Below are 19,497 nucleotides of genomic sequence, written 5' to 3'. Positions count from 1 at the left end.
TGAGTGTTTATTGAAGTCTTCAGCGTGTCAGAGTGGCGTCTCAGCACAAATATCTGAAAGTAAACGTCGCTTTACTCCAGCAGGGAGAGCGCGTCTTTAATTTAGCCCAATAGAAGAAACGTGTGCGCTACTGTGCTTGTGCGTGCAGATCAGAGAGGAGCTACGAGCCAACGGGATCGACGTTTACCCTCAGAAAGAGTTCGACGAGGATGCAGAGGACAGATTGATCAATGACAAAATCAGGGTAAGCTAGTAGCCTCCAGCCGTTCGCCATCACGGACCGACACACTGTGACACACAAACGCACCTTTGCCCGATCACTGACGGCGTTCTTCGCGCGCCCGACAGGAAGCGATCCCGTTCGCTGTCGTAGGCAGCGACCAGGAGTACCAGGTGAATGGCAAGAGGATCCTGGGAAGGAAGACCAAATGGGGCACCATCGAGGGTAATTAATGACTCTGGAAAGAGGCACATTTTCCTATTACACCCTCAAAGAAATCGGTGTGTGTGTGTGTGTGTGTGTGACTGACAGGAAAAGGCCTCTGCTGTTATTTCAATACCATCATCCTTTGAATTGTTTGACCTTCGAAGGATGAATACTGTATTATCCCTTAAAGATGATGCCGAACGCACCCGTGGAACAAAAGAGAACCTTTCTAAAGTTCTTCAAAGTTCTTTCTAGAACACCATTGAAAAAGCTAATTGAGGCAAGCAGAGAGGAACTCTTCATTAAATCTTTGGTTGGAGGCCACAAGGTCAAACGCATTTCTTAATTCATGCTTAAGTGTATTTCTGAGTGTTTTATGAAGTTATTTAATAGACTTCAATGCACAAGTCTGTTGCGATGGATTTACGGAGCCCTGAAGTCATTTTGGACGCGGCGGGAAGACGATACTTCTCCGATGGTGCTGTTAGGTAGAAGTGCGGAGACTGTGGGACAAACTTCATCCCGTTTGGCAGCGAGAACAATGGCTCCTTTCTCTCAGAGTACCGGGAGAGAGAGAGAGAGAGACCACGAAAGAGGAGGGCGAGGAGAGGAGCAGCTGCCCGACTAGCTCATTTTGAGGCCAAATCCAGATTACAGCTCTCACTGATCAGAAATTATTCTCAAGGCAATTGCAGAAGAGAAGGTGGGCGCTTAAAGTTGTGCATTGCACTTCATTTATGGTTCTTTATTAGCGAGGCAGCTAGCAGCAGTTCACGCCAAGATCTAGTAGCGGCGCGCTCCCCCGACGCTGCTAATCAGCTCTCACACGCGCAGCAGTTATCCCTCTCTCCTCTTTTCAAAGAGAATTTAATTTCCTGCCGCTGGATTTCAAAGCTTTACATAAATAGCTCTCCTCCCTTTTTTCATCTATATTCTTGACATAATCTATAATTCAAACACATGTTGGTCTGACTGGAGGCACCGGCGGCCCCGTCGCTGGGACTTCATTAAAGCGCCTCACTTAAAGTTCTCCAGGATGGAGCAGATCAGGGCTGCAGTAAATTACTCTAAAGTGGAGGCAGGCGTTATCTTAGCTTAAGAAAATTGGTGGAGGTGTCACGCTAGAGGGAACTGTGAGCAGTACTGGGAGCAACACTGCCCCCTTGTGTTGGTCAGAGGAAACGCACCTAACCTCCTTTTTTCCCCTCTCTGCAGTGGAAAATATTGCACACTGTGAGTTTGCTTACCTGCGGGACCTTCTTATCAGGTGACCTTTCATCAAACTGTGTGATCGGTTTTAAGCTACGGCAAAATTAGACCTGTTTTTATTTTTATTCTGGCGCTCATCGCCTGACAGGATCTGGAGCACATTGAATACATCACCGAAGCGCATGTCTGTGTAATTTAAAGTCCTCTATTCTCCTCTTAGGACACACATGCAGAACATCAAGGACATCACGAGCAACATCCACTATGAGACGTACCGCGTCCGCCGTCTAAACGAGTCCAACGGCCATTTCAGCATACAACCGTCCGACCACGCGGCCGTTCCTCCAAAGGCTGACGGTCAGCACGAGGAGCAGCCCGCCGTCCTGCAGGCCAACGGGGTGCCGCCTCAGCTCGAAGTCCTCTCCCACGAGTTGTAGAGTCGCATAGGCGGCCAAATCTGCCATCTCTGAAACCCAAACACAGCCAGGCGCGCACGCATCATCCCGTTTTTTTGTCTCGTTTGTTTACATTCATAAGACCGCAAGTTTATCCGGTGAGACAAAAAGACCGTTTGCCTTTTGCTATCCAGGATTGTTTACAGTGAATCAATAATGTTTCCAGCTCGCTGATAAAGAAGAATTTCCCCCGTCGACCCCACGTGGTTGTGTTCATTTCTCTCTGTACAGGGTTTAGTGCAGGTAAATCATGTAAAATAAATCATCAATAATTCTGTTTTTCTTGATCAGGATGGGGAAGATAATTGTGTTTCCTCCAGAACATCTTTGGGTTGGCAGCAAATTTGGCCATGCAAGTGCAACTAGATTAGCTCCGAGCTAGCAAAAACCGCCTGCACCGCTGTCCCGATGTCCTCTGTGTCGTGCTCTATTGATTTGTATAGATAATAAAGATAAATCAGTAGGTTAAGGTAAGCCTTATAGTGTTAAGATGGCAGATAGCTTTGACACGTCCGCGCTGCAACAGCAACCCGCCGCAGCGGTAGTTTATCATTATCAAGTCATCCTGTTCTGTTTTTAAACTCCCCAAATCACGCCGTCTATTTCCTCCGACTCCAGTGTTGTGGTGTCGTGCATCTCGCCGCGCCCAGTTATTGATGTTTTTATTGCTGTTGTTGCTGTTACGTAATTGTGTAAGATGGGGGAGACGTGCGTCTTTTGTTCCGAAACGCGTCGTCCTCCTCCGTTTTCTTTCCGACTAAATAGCAAATAAAGTTTTCTTTCCATGCCGTTCTGAAGAGAAGCACATAAAGTATTTACGGTTGATTTATGGATTTGTGTTTATGTGCATGTTAAGCATCATCGGTTTAATTCAACCTTCATTACAGCTCTTTGACTCGTGATCTTTACGTAGCTTTTAGGAGTGGAAGCTCCTCGCCTTCGTCCTACCCTGGAACAGTAACAAAGGACTTTTCTAAAAGGTAACATATAGAATCTATATTTCTACATTATTAAAGCCACTCATGGACACATTAGAAGTCGTCTTCAACGATCAGTTTAAAAAAAAAACAAAAAAACAATATTCTAATGTGAATTCAGCAAAATATGGTTTCCACGTTGCTAGCGTCGCGTTACGCCGACGCGCCAACGGTTGTTTCTCAAACCCACAGAAACTGAGAAAATGATGGGATGGAACTTTGTTGACTGTTGTGTAATTCTTGTGTGATTTGTTCTGGTGTCCTAGGTCAAAGGTTAATCTTTGATATGCTCTTCTCAGAAATAAAGATCGATATTTTTATTGTTTAACGTTGCTCGTCTTGCTTCTCTCGGCATGTTTGGAGTTGGAGCCCAACAACCAACCAGCCTCCATCAGCTAAAATGTCGCTTTAAAACTGCGTAGACGTCGGCTGTCGTTACTCTAAGTGAAATCTGCACAGCGGGGGGTTCGATTTCTCCAAATTATGCTCCAAATGAATGTGAGAAATGTGGGTTTACAGCTTTGCGGTGAGTCGCCGGCTCTGCAGAAGATCTTATTTACACCTCTGTCACACTCGTCCGCGGCGCTCCTTTGCTTGTGGAAGGTCACCGGCGGCCTTTCACACGACGGCGATGGCGTTGTGGCGTTTTCTCACCGAGCTCGTGTACAGCTGTGGGCGAGTGTGCGGAAGATTGTAAAAAAAAAAAAAAAAAAAACACACAGCACATTTAATTTAGGTTTGTGTTGCTCGCTAGTGAAATGTGGCGTTTCAGGTCCGCCGGTGTTACCAAGGCCATTTTCTACCAGATGTTCTGCCGTGTGTGTCCTTAAATGGATTTAATGCAGGGCCCAAAGAGACGCCTACTGAGCCGGGGGGGGGGGGGGGTGGTGCTGGTGCTGGTGATGAGACGGGTCCGGGTGCTTCTGCTGATGGCCAGTGAAATAATCCGACGGGTTTGGAGGCAGTTTAAGGCGGTTTCGCATTAAACGCTGCAGTCATGCTGGTCTTATGTGTGTAAAAATAGAATATGTTCCATGAACAGCTGCAATTACCTAAATACATTTATAAGTGAATGCGTGTTTGGGTTTTTATCTCCATTAGTGTCCTTTTGTGGTAGATGTAGGAACATCTGCTGCGGTTCATCTCTCTCTCTACCACACAGCAGTGCTTTTTACCCCGATGGGTAACCGTAGATACCCTCTTTATTTGACTACATGGAGCTACAATGTGGACAGGCACCGACTGCTGAGCAACTGAGCAAAATTCAGGTAAGAAATATTCAATTGAACACTAAAATTCCCGGAGTAGACCAGGAACCTCGGATTTGGTCACCACAGAGATGAAGAAGGTTCCTATTAGTCGAGCGCAGTCAGAAATAAAGCAGTTCGGGTATAAAATTCCATCTGTTGTATTTACATTGACCGATCAGTTGGACCCCCTCAGAAACATCTGTGGCCATATTAGGGTTGAGGAGGAACTTCCTGCACTGTTGGGAGGAAATGACCTCATTTTACGGGGTTCATTGTAGGAAGGGTGATAGATCTAAGATGGCGCCAGAAGAGCTCTGGCCTTTGACACTAATTTGGTCCAAATAAAAGACGGGCCTGAAAACCAGCTCCAGGAACTACAGGTACGTTATTGGGATCCCACTGTCACCGGCTCCACGGGTCCGTCCGACCTGTGCAGCCAGATGTTTGCACGCATACTTTTGTGTGTGTCGTTCTTGCTGCTAAAAACGAGCTTTTTGTGAAAAGATACAATTTCCCGAGTTGTGAAATCGGCATTAACGTGGGTTTTTTTCCCCCAACATTTTTAAACGATGGCGAGCGGCCCCCTTTCCAGCCCACAATCGCAGATGCCGTCCTCGCCAAACGCACCAGCAGGTACATTATGTTTCCCAGTTGGACCATATTGCCGGATAAATCATCGCGCCGCAGCCGCCACCATGTTGCTCCCTGGTAGCGTCTCCCCGGTGCTGTGCCAACTCTCGCAGCGATTCCTGCTGATTTCAGCAAATACCGTGTTTTGTGGCATTTGCACGTGCTTTATTTCTCTCTTTGTTATCACCCTTGGCCAGTGACACCAGTTGCTACAGGTTTCCTCAGCCCCTCACACACACACACACACACACACACATGTTTCACGAGCTTCCATTGCCTCCATAGCGCTACGCAGAGCTATTGAGAATCCTGGTAAATCTGACTTCCACCCAAAAACAAAAGACCGCAGCCCGTTCCTGGCTAACGTGCCCCTCCTGCCCCACGTTGCCGCATCTCCGAGTGTTCCTCGCTAAGGTAATTTGTCGGTAATTCATCAATGTTCATTTATGCCGTTGCATCGATTAAAGAATCTGCATGCTAACGAGTTCCATTCCCGGCCTCATCCCGTGCCCCCCCCCCGGGGGCTTTGGGCGCCGTCATCAAACTCAACACGAACCTGCGATTTGCCCACGGTGCACCTCACTTTTGCCCGTTTTGCCCTTGAGTTCGCCAACTCTCGCCGTTCTCCTTGCATGTGAAGCGCGGCGCTCCTTTGCTGTGGCTACATGCTAATGTGCCACATCCATCTGTTTGTTTGTGTGATTTGGACCCCCCCCCCCCATCCCACCTTATCATGCCCACCTCCTACATCCCCCTCCTCCTACCGCCTCCGTTTCACCACTCCTCGCCGTCCCCGAGACATCAGGGGGCTTGTCTGCCTGGCTCCACGCCAGGCGCTTGCATGGTCAGGGCGGGCGCGGGGCCGCCGCCTCCTCGCTGTCTGTATGCAAATTAGCCTTGTTTTGATTAAAAGCCAGCTGCGTATTTCATTAACGTCCCCGGTGAAGACAGGAAGGAAGGCTCGCCTCTCCGGAGGGGCGAAGCTTCTGTGGTTGGAGTGATGTCATGGAAGCTGTTTAGTGCTGTGAAGGGGAAACAAACAGGAAGACAAAAGGGCTGCCCAGGGACCGCTGCAGGCTTTAATGGGGCCGCGCGACCCGCACATCAATTCAAATCTACACTGGCGCAGAGTGCCGGGGAGCGCGCGGCGCATGACGACACGAGCAATTGAGAGTGAAATGTAGACCTCCGAGGATGGCGCGCTAGCAGCAGTACCGCTACCCCCAGCAGGCTGCTGATGCAGAAACAGCCCCCCATCGCCCCCTCTAATAGCTTTGGAAATGGGTTAGGGTTAGGGTCTGCAACGTACCGGGATCACGGCCTCGTGGCATCGTTACCGTGGTAGCAGCCCCAGCCCACACAGGTGTGTTCTGGTAATTCGACAACATTCTGCTTTTATGATTAAAATGCTTGTTTTTGGATTCGAATGTCATTTTCCCCCCTCCCCCCTGAACCTAACCGTCCTCTACTGTGATGTACGTGGGGGGGGGGGTTGAGCGCGGCGATGAGAAGGAAGGGGGGGGGAGGATCTCCTGGCACGGGGCCAACTCCCGGGGAATCCAAAGACGTTGGGAGGGACGGAGCGACACTCTGCATAATCAATCAGAAACAATCGCGCGAGAATGCAGCGGCTAGGCCGTTCGTGACAGCGCTGATTGTATTTATGCAGGTCTGGAAGTGAGGGGAGGGAGCGTAAAATGGGATTGGGATGCAGGCAGGTGCAGGGAGTGCTCATACGGGTGGCCCCCACAGCAGCGAGCCAAGGACATACACCCCGGAGCATCTGATTGAATGCCGTGCCAATAAAAGGAGGCAGTTTCATGCACCATTGACCGAGTTGGCATTCTCACAGTCACACTGAGATGAAACTCCCTCCGAGGTCGGGATAATATGAATCACATTTGGTTCCTCGGTGGGCCGCGCTGCTCCCAGGGAAAATTAAACCGGACCCTCAATTCCCCCTTTTGCTCCTCTGACAGTTTGCAGGCGCATATGTGAGGAGGTCTGTTTGGATTGAAATGAAAATCTCCCCTCCAGACTAGTAAAATCTGATTTAATCCCGCTGCTCCGGAGTTTGTGCTTTTGGGGCCGTGTCCCGGAGTGACTAATAGAATGCTTGTCTTGTATCTCCTCAGCCGTGAGCTGTTTTTTTTTTTATCTGTCACAATTACGTTCACTCTGGAAGCCTTTGTGCCCCGCAGTCACACGCAGCACGTCAGCTGAAGTAAAGCAGCAACTCCACAAGGACATGTCTGCTTTTGTTGATCTGCTCTTATTTTCCTCGTCCTTTTGTTTGAATGAGCAAATCTTGGGGGCCAGGTCAAAGGTCAGCCTAGAGCCGCTGCGTCTTAAACATATAGATTTTATAGGTTTTATAGATGTGCTCAAACTATTGAATAGTCCCCTTGAGGGTATTAACAGCGCTTATGGTTAGCATGCATGTTTTAAATGTGCAGGCAATACATACGCTTCTCCAGCTGGAGGAAGTAAACAGGAAGTGAACGGAGGTTCCAAATCAACAGGCTGGAATCGAAATAAATGGCTAAAAAGAGAAAATACAACAGAATAGAAAAAACTACTTGGATGTACACTTACAGGCAAACAAGCTAGCTGCTATCACACATTTTATTCTCCTCTTTAAATTTTCTAAATGTCTTGTACCTTCTGTACATTTTGAAAGACTAACTTGATGTGTTTATCTAAGTGAATAACTGTGATGTGTTTATCTAAGCAGCACTCACGGATAATTTGAATCTAATGTTGCATTAATGTATGTAGGTTTCAGGGAGAAACTTTGAGAGACTTTCAAGCCTTGAAATTAGAAACTAATTATTTGTGAGGATCCCAATTAGCTGCGCTCTAGAGCCCTGCTAGGCTTCCTGGGCTCCAATGAAGAATGGTAAAAGGGTATTGAGAGCGCCACTGCCCCCTGCTGTTCATCTACAGCATCAACACCCAGTATATGCATTAAAAAGGCTGACTTTAATGCATATAGTGATCATGAGGCCTCTCCAGTCCACCTGCCTCCCGTCCTCTGCTCGCCCGTGTTATCAATTCACTGTTTTCGCAAGGAAAATATAAGTTAAGCTCACCTTATTTACATTTATATGATCAGATTTTCTTCCTTATGGTCTGTATGCAAATTTGCCCTTTTCTCGAGTCTTAGCCGCCGAGTGTGTAGATTTGTCGCGGGGGGGATGGAGTAAAAACATAATAATGTTGCCCTCCAGGAGGAAAGAGACCCAAGTAAGGATTTCTGGACTTCATGAATTTTTGTTATGATCAATTTTATTTACTGCGTCCAAGACTCCCATTTTGAATAGTCTATAAGACCTGAGATTGATTCACACCTCACACACGTAACCTTCTTATTTTCCCACTCCTGTAACCTTGGGCGATGCCTCTGCAAAGTTTAGAACATCATTTGTCATTTTCCTCAACTGATGAGTCGACCATAAGTGTGTGTGTGTGTGTGTGTGTGTGTTGTGTGTGTGTGTGTGTGTGTGTGTGTGTGTGTGTGCGTGTGTGCGTGCGTGCGTGCGTGCGTGTGTGTGTGTGTGTGTGAGAGAGAGAGAGAGTTCTTCTGTTCTGTCTCAGCACATGAGGGCCGAGAGAGAAATATGACGACCGGCTGGATGGATGCACTCAGCTTGAGTTTATTTAGATAAATGCTCCACTCAATTGTCAGAAAAAGACTGTATGTTATGTACTTGAACGACCATTATGTTTGTGTGTGTGTGTGTGTGTGTGTGCGTGTGTGTATGTTGGGGGACACAAGAGAGAATAGCACTTGAGAAAATTGCTTTTAGCCAGCATATTGCCTGAGCCAGCTCCTGTACCTGAGGATGGGGAAGCACGTGGCAGGTCATGACAGACCCCCCCCCCCCCCCACACACACACACACACACACACACACACACACACCACACACACACACACCACCACCACCACCAGCCCACCTGAATGCTCAACCCGTGTTCCTCACTTTACAGTACATTCTTCCTGACCACGCCGTCCCCTCAACTGATGAAATGCTGGTGTGGACACTCAGAGCGTGGCCTTACAGTAGAATCAGGTTATAAGAAATTCATTTTCTCCCTGGCAGCACTTTGACTGGGACGTTGCTCTGAGGCTGAGGCTGAGGCTGAGGCTGAGGCTGAGGCTGGACTGAGACTGAGGCTGAGGCTGAGACTGAGACTGAGACTGAGACTGAGACTGAGGCTGAGGCTGAGGCTGAGGCTGAGGCTGAGGCTGAGGCTGAGGCTGAGGCTGATCTGAGGCTGAGGCTGAGGCTGAGGCTGAGGCTGAGGCTGAGGCTGAGGCTGAGGCTGAGGCTGAGGCTGAGGCTGAGACTGAGACTGAGGCTGAGACTGAGACTGAGGCTGAGACTGAGGCTGAGGCTGGACTGAGACTGAGGCTGAGACTGAGGCTGAGGCTGAGACTGAGACTGAGACTGAGGCTGAGGCTGAGGCTGAGACTGAGACTGAGACTGAGGCTGAGGCTGAGGCTGAGACTGAGACTGAGGCTGAGGCTGAGGCTGAGGCTGAGACTGAGACTGAGGCTGAGGCTGAGACTGAGACTGAGGCTGAGACTGGACTGAGGCTGAGGCTGAGGCTGAGGCTGAGGCTGAGGCTGAGGCTGAGGACTGAGGCTGAGACTGAGACTGAGGCTGAGACTGAGGACTGAGGCTGAGGCTGGACTGAGGCTGAGGCTGAGGCTGAGGCTGAGGCTGAGGCTGAGGCTGAGGCTGAGGCTGAGACTGGACTGAGGCTGAGGCTGAGGCTGAGGCTGAGGCTGAGGCTGAGACTGGACTGAGGCTGAGGCCGAGGCTGAGGCTGAGGCTGAGGCTGAGGCTGAGGCTGAGGCTGAGGCTGAGGCTGAGGCTGAGGCTGATCTGAGGTGTCATTTACCCTGCACCTTTCTCCTTCCTTCACTATGCAACAACATTTCAATGACAGTGATTCCATGGCACCTCCTCACGTGCCTCGTGCTGCCGTGCACGTGCACGTCAAGATCCTCAGCAACGTGAGAAAGTTGGACCATCCAGTCACGTTTGTAACACACTCACTGTGGTCTGTGCTGGTTTGCTTGTTTACCTTATTTTCTATCTCCACAGAGGTCTCTCTCTCTCTCTCTCTCTCTCTCTCTCTATATATATATATATATATATATGTATATACAGTATATCTATGTCTCTCTCTCTCTCTCTCTCTCTCTCTATGTCTCTCTCTCTCTCTCTTTCCTTCCTCTGTCCTTAGTTAATCAGGACTCAGGAGTTCATCGGTGTCAGTGCACTAATGTTTTATCGGCCCTTCTCTCTCTCTCTCTCACACACACACACACACACACACACATGAAAAACCCCAATGGAAAGCCATCAATAACCTCACCCACAGCACACACACACACACCACACACACACAGTTTCCACAGACCATCCTGACACATCCATCCATCTCTCCACACACACCACCAGCATCAGCTCTCTCCCCAGCCTTCCACCACCCGCCCAACCAGCGCTCTCCCCTCCTCTTCCATCACCCACCTCCTCCCGCCTCTCCCCACCGCTCGCCGCCGCTCGCCGCCGCTCGCCACCGCTGGCTCTCAACCTGAGAGCATCTGTCATCCCTCTGCACCGTGAGCTACAGTGAACGTGATGGGAAAAGAAAAGGTGGGGGGGCAAAATAAAATTGGCCGTATGCAGAAACTGCTAAAAGGTAGATGTGTGTTGCCCTGGCAACAGCTCTGAGGTTATTTCCAAGCGCTGATGGAAATCAGTGTCATGTGCCAGGCAAGCAGGCACCTCCGTCCTCAAGAAAATTGGAAAATGGGGAGGTTGGGGAGGTTTGGGGGGGCAAAGATAAATGCAGAGAAACAGACGTTTGTTTTTTGCCCTTTTTTCCTCTATTCTTCTCTTTAACCCTCAGCAGCTAATTGCTTTTCTTTAAAGAAGCTTGAGACTTGTCAGCACATCCCTGCTTTGTTGCATCTTAGCTGTCTTCTCTCCCTGACCTTTATCTTTCCCCATCAGATCCACCCCTCCGCTACACACTTCCCAACACCACCGGCCTTTAAACAGAAAGTGCTTTTCTTTTGTTTTCCAGCCAATATTTTCATCAGAAGAACAGTGTTGACATCTGCTGAAACATCGGCTCATCTTCCTTGTGTGTGCACAGACCGTGATTAGCATGCAGCTAAAGCTTTATCCACACACCCCCTGTTTAGCTTTAGCCACAGCTAACAAAACTTCTGCTGTTCTGGGTTATTGTGGCCCTACGTGAACAAATAGTGATTTTTTTTAGCGCACAAACTCCTTTTGGCCTGCTTGCGCACAACCTCTCCTCTTCATTTTCATATGAAACGTGGAGTTCACACTCCAGTTGACACGTTTGCAACAGCCGCGTTATCCCATTGCTGACTGTTTGCCGCCCCAGCGTAATTTGCCGCATCGGCACTCTTTCTTCCCGACTGCCCGTTTCGTTTCCCATCATGCCTTGTGCTGAGGAATTTGCAAATTGTGCGCTTGGTTTTTTTTTAAAAATTGCTTTTGCCGTGTTTTTGCCATTTGCTGCTAACATTTGAATAAAAATGTAGATCTTGATTTGATATTTGCACTAATGGCCTAAAGTAATTCAAATCGTTTTTGTGTCGCGTTGAAATCCTTCCCCACAATAAGCAATGTTCATTTCAGCGTCCCCACAAACTCAATATTGTGCCTGTTTGGGGTTAATGTGAGCCGTAAGAGCAATAAAGCTGATCATTATCTCCCCTGTACACACACATGCACGCAGGCTAAACATCTCCCAGGCGACCCTTTTTCTCTGCGTGTTTTCTGTTGCTAATATCAGGCTGATAATTTGTCATTTAATGTTTAATTTTTCTTGCTGCCTTTGCTCGGGATGTTTAATTTGAGTCTTAAATAAACTCCCGAAACCCTGCAGACAATTTCGCCCCCTCCCCACTCCTTCTCACCCCCTCTCAGCAGCCTTACAATGGTAAAAGAATGATGCGTTCAAGGGCGAGCATCAGTACTTTGTCCACCTTGCATGTCTCAGAGACATGCTGCTGGTCTGGCCTGCAGAGTGTTTCAGGGTTTTGTGTTTCACAGCAGGGGTCCTGATATCCTTCACCTGTCTTATGTGGCATTTCTGTTGAGCTCTTTTCACAAGTATCCGTGTAAACCGGCTTAACACAGAGTCTGTGAACTGTGTGAATGGAAACCCAGCGAGCGTCTCCCTGCTGCTGCTGAATCCTGACGCTCTCCCCTGAATACTCCGATGCCACGTTCGCCACGTCTGTTTCAGCTGCGCTGTGCTGGTAGATGAATATTCATGCACGTGCAGAAGGCCTACATGCATCACAGTGATTTCCACCCGTGTCATCAAGCTATGCTAATGAAGCCCCCACATGGCTGCACAGGCCGGGCAGCCCCTCTTTGTCTTCAATTAATGACGCTGGGAAAATGTTTCCTGTTCTGCTGAAAATGAGTCTCATTAGTGCACAATTGCTACAGATATTAATGGAACTTGGTTGGGAAGACATATATTTCCCCATCAGAGAGTCACATGACTTTATGGGAGGTCTGTTTAATGGCAAAACTTTGGGAAGAGATCGAAATTGGAATGTGATTTTCCATACTAACATAACACACTTTTCACTTTAATCCCAACATTTACTGGACGATGTTTCCCCTAACTCACACTAACCTAAAACCCTCACACACACACACACACGTATTCACACACATGCACAAGCCTTCCATGATCGAATTTCCCTTCAGCAGTATTAGGTTTGTTATGTTTGGACAGTTTTTTCCTTTTATATTCTCGTGTGTCTGTTATATTCGAATTTCTTCTTCCTGTCGGCATGTGACAGGCAGCTCGACCTGGAGATGAGACGCTGCTGAACTCTGAATTGCGCCCTCTTGTTCCGCTCCTCCTCTGCAGCCGCCGTGCGTGATGAACCTCGTCTTCATCTTCTTCAGATGAAAAGGAGAGCGCCGCGGTGTCAGAGGGTAACTTGTGAAAGAGACGGAGAAAAAAAAGGGTTGAGGAGGGGATAAGAAGTAAAGCTGACATCAGGGTCAAGTGCTGATCCGGCATCACGTTGCCTTTTTGACTCATCTATATGCATGTGTTCGCACACATGCGCCAGAGCCCGGAGATGCACGTGCGTCGCTGCACGCCCACACGCTCTGCCTGGAAACCTGCCAGGGGGAGGTTAAGTTGCACTGAGGCGGGAAGCAGATGGACATAATGAAATGGAGAGACTGGACTTGCGTTTTGCGTGCGTGTGTGTGTGTGTCTGTGTGTGTGTGTGTGTGTCACAAAGAGAATATATGGTGGAGGGAGAAGCGGGGGAAGCGTCCCTCTGACAGACTGCACCGCCATGCTCAGCCAGTTCATTGCTGTCATTCCTTACATCTTTTGACATTTTCAATTATGTCTTTCACACATGGCTGCTTTTTTCTGCCATTCTACACCTCCCTCATAACCCTGCTTTGCCTCTCTCCCTTCTCCCCTCCCCCCCCCCCCCACCTTTATTCTGTCTCCTCTCCAAGTGGCCGTTCTCTCGCTCATTGTGTGGCGATTTTTTATTTATTTTTTTCTATACGTGTGGGGTCACCGGCGCAGGGATCCCATTACTGGAGTGAGCGGAGGATGCCGGGCTGCACGAAGGACGGACAGAAGAGATGCAGTCAGATATGTCAAGGACTTGGCTTCAATTTATGTGGTGGAACTCACAGGAAGAGCCGCACAAAAACACCCGGACTTGGTTTTTTGACGGCTACATCCTTATTTGCACGGATCTGGCTGACAGTAATGGAGAGCAGATTTATCTTTGACCGAGAGATCTGTGCTAAAGGTGCCTCCTGGGGCTCGTTTGTTCTTTAGCAAAACCAAGAAGAGAACAAGAATGATAATAAATGACTCTAATTTAGGATACAGCAGAGGTCGGTGGGAAGAGTCTGGTATTTACCAGGTGCCTATTAACGTATTACCTAAATGAATAATGCAAGTATCTTAATTAACAATGGGTCACTTTAGTTCAAATGAGTCCAAAATCATTTCTACTTTCAACCTCGTTGGATCCTTATTTATTGTTATGTAATCGACCAACAGATGATGGAAAGCGTACATACCTGTATGTCTCTACCCAAGGAAAACTCTTCTATATGGATATTTGCCACCGAACGGACTGATCCAGCCTTAATGAGGATGTAATGTTTATCTCCACTGAGAGGATCAGAGGACAGGCAGCCTGTGCACGTGTCACATTAACGGGGAGCTGGGCCATTTTCCTTCAGACCAACAAAGTGATGGGCTTTGAGACTGATTAGTTAACTGAAGGGTCGTATCATAATAAGAGAAAAACACATTCTTCTCCATTATAGTAGCCCTGGGCGGAAGGGGGGGGGTTCCCTCTCCCTGACAGCCATGATGTAATTTTATTGGTTCTAATGACTTCAGCATAATCACCACTTTTATGACACAGGCAGCTTTTGAACCGTCACCAGTGTGGCCTGCTCATATTCGCAGCCAGACAAACAGAAAACAAGTGATAAGAGCAGATCTGAGATGGGATCTGGTGCCAGATCTGGTGCCAGATCTGGTGCCAGATCTGGTGCCAGATCACAGCAGAGATTTACCAGGTTTCCAGCAAAGCTTTGATTTGACAGACGGACAGAAGAGGTCGCTGTGCGAGGCCTCCGATGTGCTGGGTGCCGGGCTTGTTCCAAGCCCCCCTCGTCTGTGCAAAAGGGAGGTTGAAAAAGAGTGTTGGGATGGGAAAACAGGGAAGTCGGGGGCACAAGCTGAAAAAAGGGATGGGGGAGTCATGGTCAAGGGCTGATTAATGAGCCTCTAATTTAATCAGCTATTTCCATCTCAGGAGGGCCTCTCCACACGGCCGCGTAGCAGCTTATTATTTCTAACAAGTCGGTGATCTCCCCCTTTTCCTTTCTGCTCTTTTCTTCCCTCTTCTGTCTTTCCTAGATCCCCATTTTACACGCAGCGCTTATCTCTGTTACAGTCAGGCTAGAGAACAGAGCCAATGATTAATGGAGATTTAAGACCTATGAAGAATGTCTAATCTCTCGCTCTCTCTCCCCCTCTGTCTCGCTACCTCACTCACCCACCCACGCGCGCGCACACACACACACACACACGCACAAAAACAAAACTCAATATATAAAAAGTGTCATTAGCCATCTTTGAGCATTCATCATTTTAATTGCCCACAACACAGCAGCTGCCCAGTCTGAAAGTCTACAGTCACATGTGTGTGTGTGTGTGTGTGTGTGTGTGTGTGTGTGGTGTGTGTGTGTGTGTGTGTGTGTGTGTGTGTGTGTGTGTGTGTGTGTGTTTGTGCGTGCGTAGGTGGGTGGGTGTGTCTAATGCAACCCTAATCAGTAATATTGATCTAATACAGGATGGTCACATTTGTCTCTCTGGGTTAAACCATATATTGAATATGTGACTCTTCAGAGTGAGTCAGTTTGAATCTTCACGCTTTCATCACCACAAAATTTGTCATAGGTTGGAAATGATCTTAAAAACTTGAACACATGTGTGTAATCCACACTGAGGAGTTTAAACTCAGGTATCCGTTTGCAGACAATTGGAGAATATATTATTCTAATAACATTTAACCCCCAAAGGGTAATAGCTGAAGTTATAGCGACCTCCTTCAACATGGATTTTTATTTATTACTTACTAAAAGGTCCGTTTAAGATCACAAACGGGCCAACCTGGGCGTCTCGCCTAGACTGATGGTGGCACCAGCTGCAGCTCTGTATTAATTGGCATTAACTAATTCACAATAAAGACACGTGTGTCAGTAAATTGTGCAGTTAGATATGGAGAAACTCGGAGTGACAGCAAACAGACAGTGGAAAGGAAGACAGCTCCTCTTTATCACAAAGACGCCGCCTGGATAAAACGGCACACGCAGCACCTTTTAAAGCTGCAAGAGCAAATCATTTATTTCTAGATAATTAGAAACGATGGCAGCTTTAGGGGAAAAAAAACCAAGAGAGGAAGTGATGGAATAAGAAAGGCTTTGTAGTGAGTCAGAATGGAGATGAGAGCTCTTTAATGTTTCCTCTGATTACTAAGTGTCTGCATCCATTATCTTTACACGGTGAACAGCAGAAATCCATAAAGGTAAAATGTGAGTCATCTACCAGTTATCACTCTCAGTGGCTTATGGGAGCTGCCTCCCCCACGACCCAACGGCCCCGATGCCCCGACCAGCATCCCTCCACACACTTCAGACTCCCATTTATTCAACGGTGCTTTACACCGTCCCCGTCCCCGCGTGTGAGTTATTTTGTGCGCAGAAATGCTGCCGTGCAAGCGCGTCAGGCCATTTCTTCTGTGAGACCCGTCGAAGAAAGGAGGTCCCCGCTCCGATCTTCTGCCACGGCGCTCTGAGAGGTATTACCTCTCTTATTGCTGTTGAAAAGCACCATCAGTGCCAGCTGCGCTGATTTATGTGGCTGAACCCCTCCACCTCCGGCTTCTTTCCATTAAGCTTTACAATATTCCCCCCATTGTTCATCCCCCGGCGTTATCGGCCCTGCCCAGGCCTGTCGGCAGGACCGGGCCCGCACGCACGAGCAAAACTGCTGGGGGGGGGCAAGCGATGAGAGGGGCGGGGTACAACAGATAGGAGGAGGAGAAGATGCAGGGATGAGAGGAGAGATAGATAAGTGGTGAGAAAGGGGGAGGAACTACGGAGAGATGATGGTAGTAGAGAAATGTGCAGGGAAGCATATTGAGGGAAGGTCCATCTCAACCCTCCTATGAGGGGGGAGCATAGGTTAGGCAAGATGCAGGTGGCTGACTATAACCATGATGGGTGGAGACGCCACTTGGCTGCATTACTTTGGGTCATTATGCTAGCGTGTTGTCCATTAAGAACTAGATTTTATTGCCTCTGGTTGGGACGGGGTGAGTGTGTGTTCAGCGTGGGGAGGTAGGATGATGAAAGTGGAGGGGAAGCTTGTTGAAATGGACCCTGCTCTGTCGGTTTAAGTCGGCTTTATTGCTCCACAGAAGGGTTTGAAGGAGCAGAAGCGCGCCGGCGTAGGCTCCTTTCAGATGGAGGTTTTACGACGTGGCGGCGGCAGATGCGACGGCACCCGTTGAGTGCAGCCCAATGAACGCGTGGAAGGTCGTCAGGAGAAAGGTCGAGGGTGCCCCGTGAGTGGAATGGGAATAAGGCGCAGCTGTGTGAGGAGAATCTCGGGTGCCGAGATCGAGGATGCAGAGACGGCGTCAGCGTGGCACCGAGCCTGGGGGCGGAGCCATGATAGTTCTGAGGACAAAAGTGACCCGGGATTGTTCTCCCAAATGCAGCCCTGTGCTTCTTCATCAAAACTTCCAAATCTGCTGCTTTAGTGAACTTAAACGGCTCAATCCCCCCTGCCCGCCCCCCCCCACACACACACTCACACACACACACACACACACACACACACACACACACACACGCTAATTGAGAATACCGAAGACAATTCCCCAGAAATGGCACCAAAATAAATGCCGTTTGTTTCAGGGCTGCCCCAGACAATGACATGGTAAATTTCAAATGAATTGCAAATCACCCTTATTTCATATTCGGGGGGGGGGGTCCACTCCCTTTAAGAGGGGGCTCCTTCCTGTAAAAGATCTTCTGACATGTACCTCTGAGAAGAGGAAGAGGAGAAATTGGGATTAAAAGAAGATGAGAAAGCCTGGGGAGGGGGGGGGGGGGGTGAGCGTGGCGGATTAGCTTGCTTGCTTTCAACTCTGTGGAGAATAAGAGAGGAGAAGTTTTAATATCTCTAAATCAGCGGCTCGATATTGAAAGTGTCATCTAATTGAAAATGATTTAGGACACCCAGCCCGCCTGGCAATCACATATAAATTCACTCCTGACACCGGCTCCAAAGTCTCTCTATTTCGACTTTATGAGTCATTTGCATGGTGGGGGCCTGGGAGAGCATAAACCATGCAAATGATATGGAGCACTGCAGTAGGTGATGCCCCCCCTCCCTGCCATCTCCCTCACCTCCTCCATCTTCCCATCTCCATCTTTCCCCCTCTTAGCCTCAGGAGAAATGCTTTCTGCTTTGTCCAGAAAGTCATTTCTTTCCCTTGTTGTTCAGCCCTGTTCAGCCAAACAGACCTCATTTCCTTAAACTATATAGGATCAGATGGAGATATGGGCCATTTCTAGATCTATATATACCTGTGGTCTTATAGGAGAAAGGAACCCCAGGACTGCATCTGTGCAGGATGTGTAATGAACTATTATTTGATGTATCGCCTCTGCCTTGACTCTAACTAGAACTTCCCATGTTATCTTCCAATTGGATCCGTCATCACCTTCTGCTGTCTGAGTTTAAGGCTGAAGATCTGGCCTGTGCAGAGTCTGTGTCAGAGGCGTTTCTCGGCGAAAACGTCACGACAAGCTGTAACAAAATGGCCCATCTTTGGCATTAAATGACTTCCAGAGCAGATCTTGACTTGACTGCCCTCCTCTCATCTCCAAAGGATATAAAAGAGCAGGGAGTGAAAGTTCAGAAGGCCTGGCTGTACATGCTTTACCCTTTATGGCTCCTATAAAACTTTTATGACTTGGAAATCCTCTCCTTCGCTCTCTGGAGAGAAACACTGAGATTAAGGGATGAAAGGATGATGGAGAAATGGAGACAGATGGAAAGCAATAAAACCTGTGCCTCTGCAGCTCCTGTTCGCACAAGAATGGTCACAAATTCAAAGGATGTTCCAGCGTTTCTGTCCCACCAACGCTGGCAGATGTGAGCTGACAAAACGCTACATCCGCGTCTGCAGTATTGGCCGATGTTTTGTGGCCTGTCTCTGTGGAAACAGGAGTAAGTTATCCCACCGGGTGTCATTTGTGTGTAAAGAAGTGTGTGCACATTTCCCCCCCTCTGGATCTGTGGTTTTGGTCCGTTTACCAAGAGGAGCCTCCCTCCTCTATAATCCTCTGTGTATTGTGTTCTGTGTGCGTATGTGTGGGGAGTGTCGACATTTTTCTGACACCACACACCTGCCATGACAGACGGTCATGTGTGCAAGTTTATTTCTCATCCTATACGTGTTAGCAAGCGCATGCTAATGTTCACGGAGGGACGGTATGTGTGTATATTGAAGGGTTGTGGAGTGAGTGACTGCGGCGCTCTCGAGTGTTGCCAAGGGAGCCGGTGCGTGCGGCAGCGGCCTTGTTTGTCTTCCACTGCTGCTCAAACAATGGCTCCCCGTGGGCCGACTCCACCTAATTGAGAGACTACAGAAAGAAAGAGAGCGAGAAGAGATGGGGCAGCGTTTACATCAATTTAATTGCACACACACACACACGAACGTATACGGAGGCACACTCGCCATTTGGCACATACAGTATATGTACGTGTGGTCCTGTATGAGTATTACACACTAGTAATAAAGGTATTGCAGAGCCACTGTACACGCTATCAGCGCATACACACACACACACACACAACATACGTACACCACCAAAAACACACTCGCTCTGCACG

The 19,497-nt window shown here is 48.4% G+C and overlaps 2 protein-coding genes across 9 annotated transcripts in view; both read left to right on the top strand.

Annotated features, from left to right (window-relative positions):
* The window catches only part of septin9b (septin 9b), a 39,986-nt gene extending 36,590 nt beyond the window's left edge, over positions 1–3,396 (top strand). For all 7 annotated transcript variants that reach the window (XM_057034605.1, XM_057034604.1, XM_057034603.1 and 4 more), the window contains 4 exons: positions 149–244; positions 349–445; positions 1,643–1,694; positions 1,857–3,396. In XM_057034605.1, coding sequence (XP_056890585.1) covers positions 149–244; positions 349–445; positions 1,643–1,694; positions 1,857–2,073 — 462 coding nt within the window. In that variant the 3' untranslated portion in view covers positions 2,074–3,396. The remainder of the gene's footprint in view (positions 1–148; positions 245–348; positions 446–1,642; positions 1,695–1,856) is intronic.
* Positions 3,397–5,240: 1,844 nt separating this feature from the next.
* The window catches only part of tnrc6c2 (trinucleotide repeat containing adaptor 6C2), an 86,594-nt gene continuing 72,337 nt past the window's right edge, over positions 5,241–19,497 (top strand). Inside the window, exon 1 of one of the 2 annotated variants that reach the window (XM_057034583.1) lies at positions 5,241–5,362. The gene's annotated coding sequence lies outside the window, so the exon portion shown is untranslated. The remainder of the gene's footprint in view (positions 5,363–19,497) is intronic. The other variant, XM_057034588.1, reaches the window with a different exon arrangement.

The sequence above is a fragment of the Takifugu flavidus genome, chromosome 6, assembly GCF_003711565.1.
Source record: "Takifugu flavidus isolate HTHZ2018 chromosome 6, ASM371156v2, whole genome shotgun sequence".
Taxonomy (NCBI): domain Eukaryota; kingdom Metazoa; phylum Chordata; class Actinopteri; order Tetraodontiformes; family Tetraodontidae; genus Takifugu; species Takifugu flavidus.
Note: the sequence above shows the minus strand (reverse complement) of the source record. Positions and strands in the feature narration are given on the sequence as shown.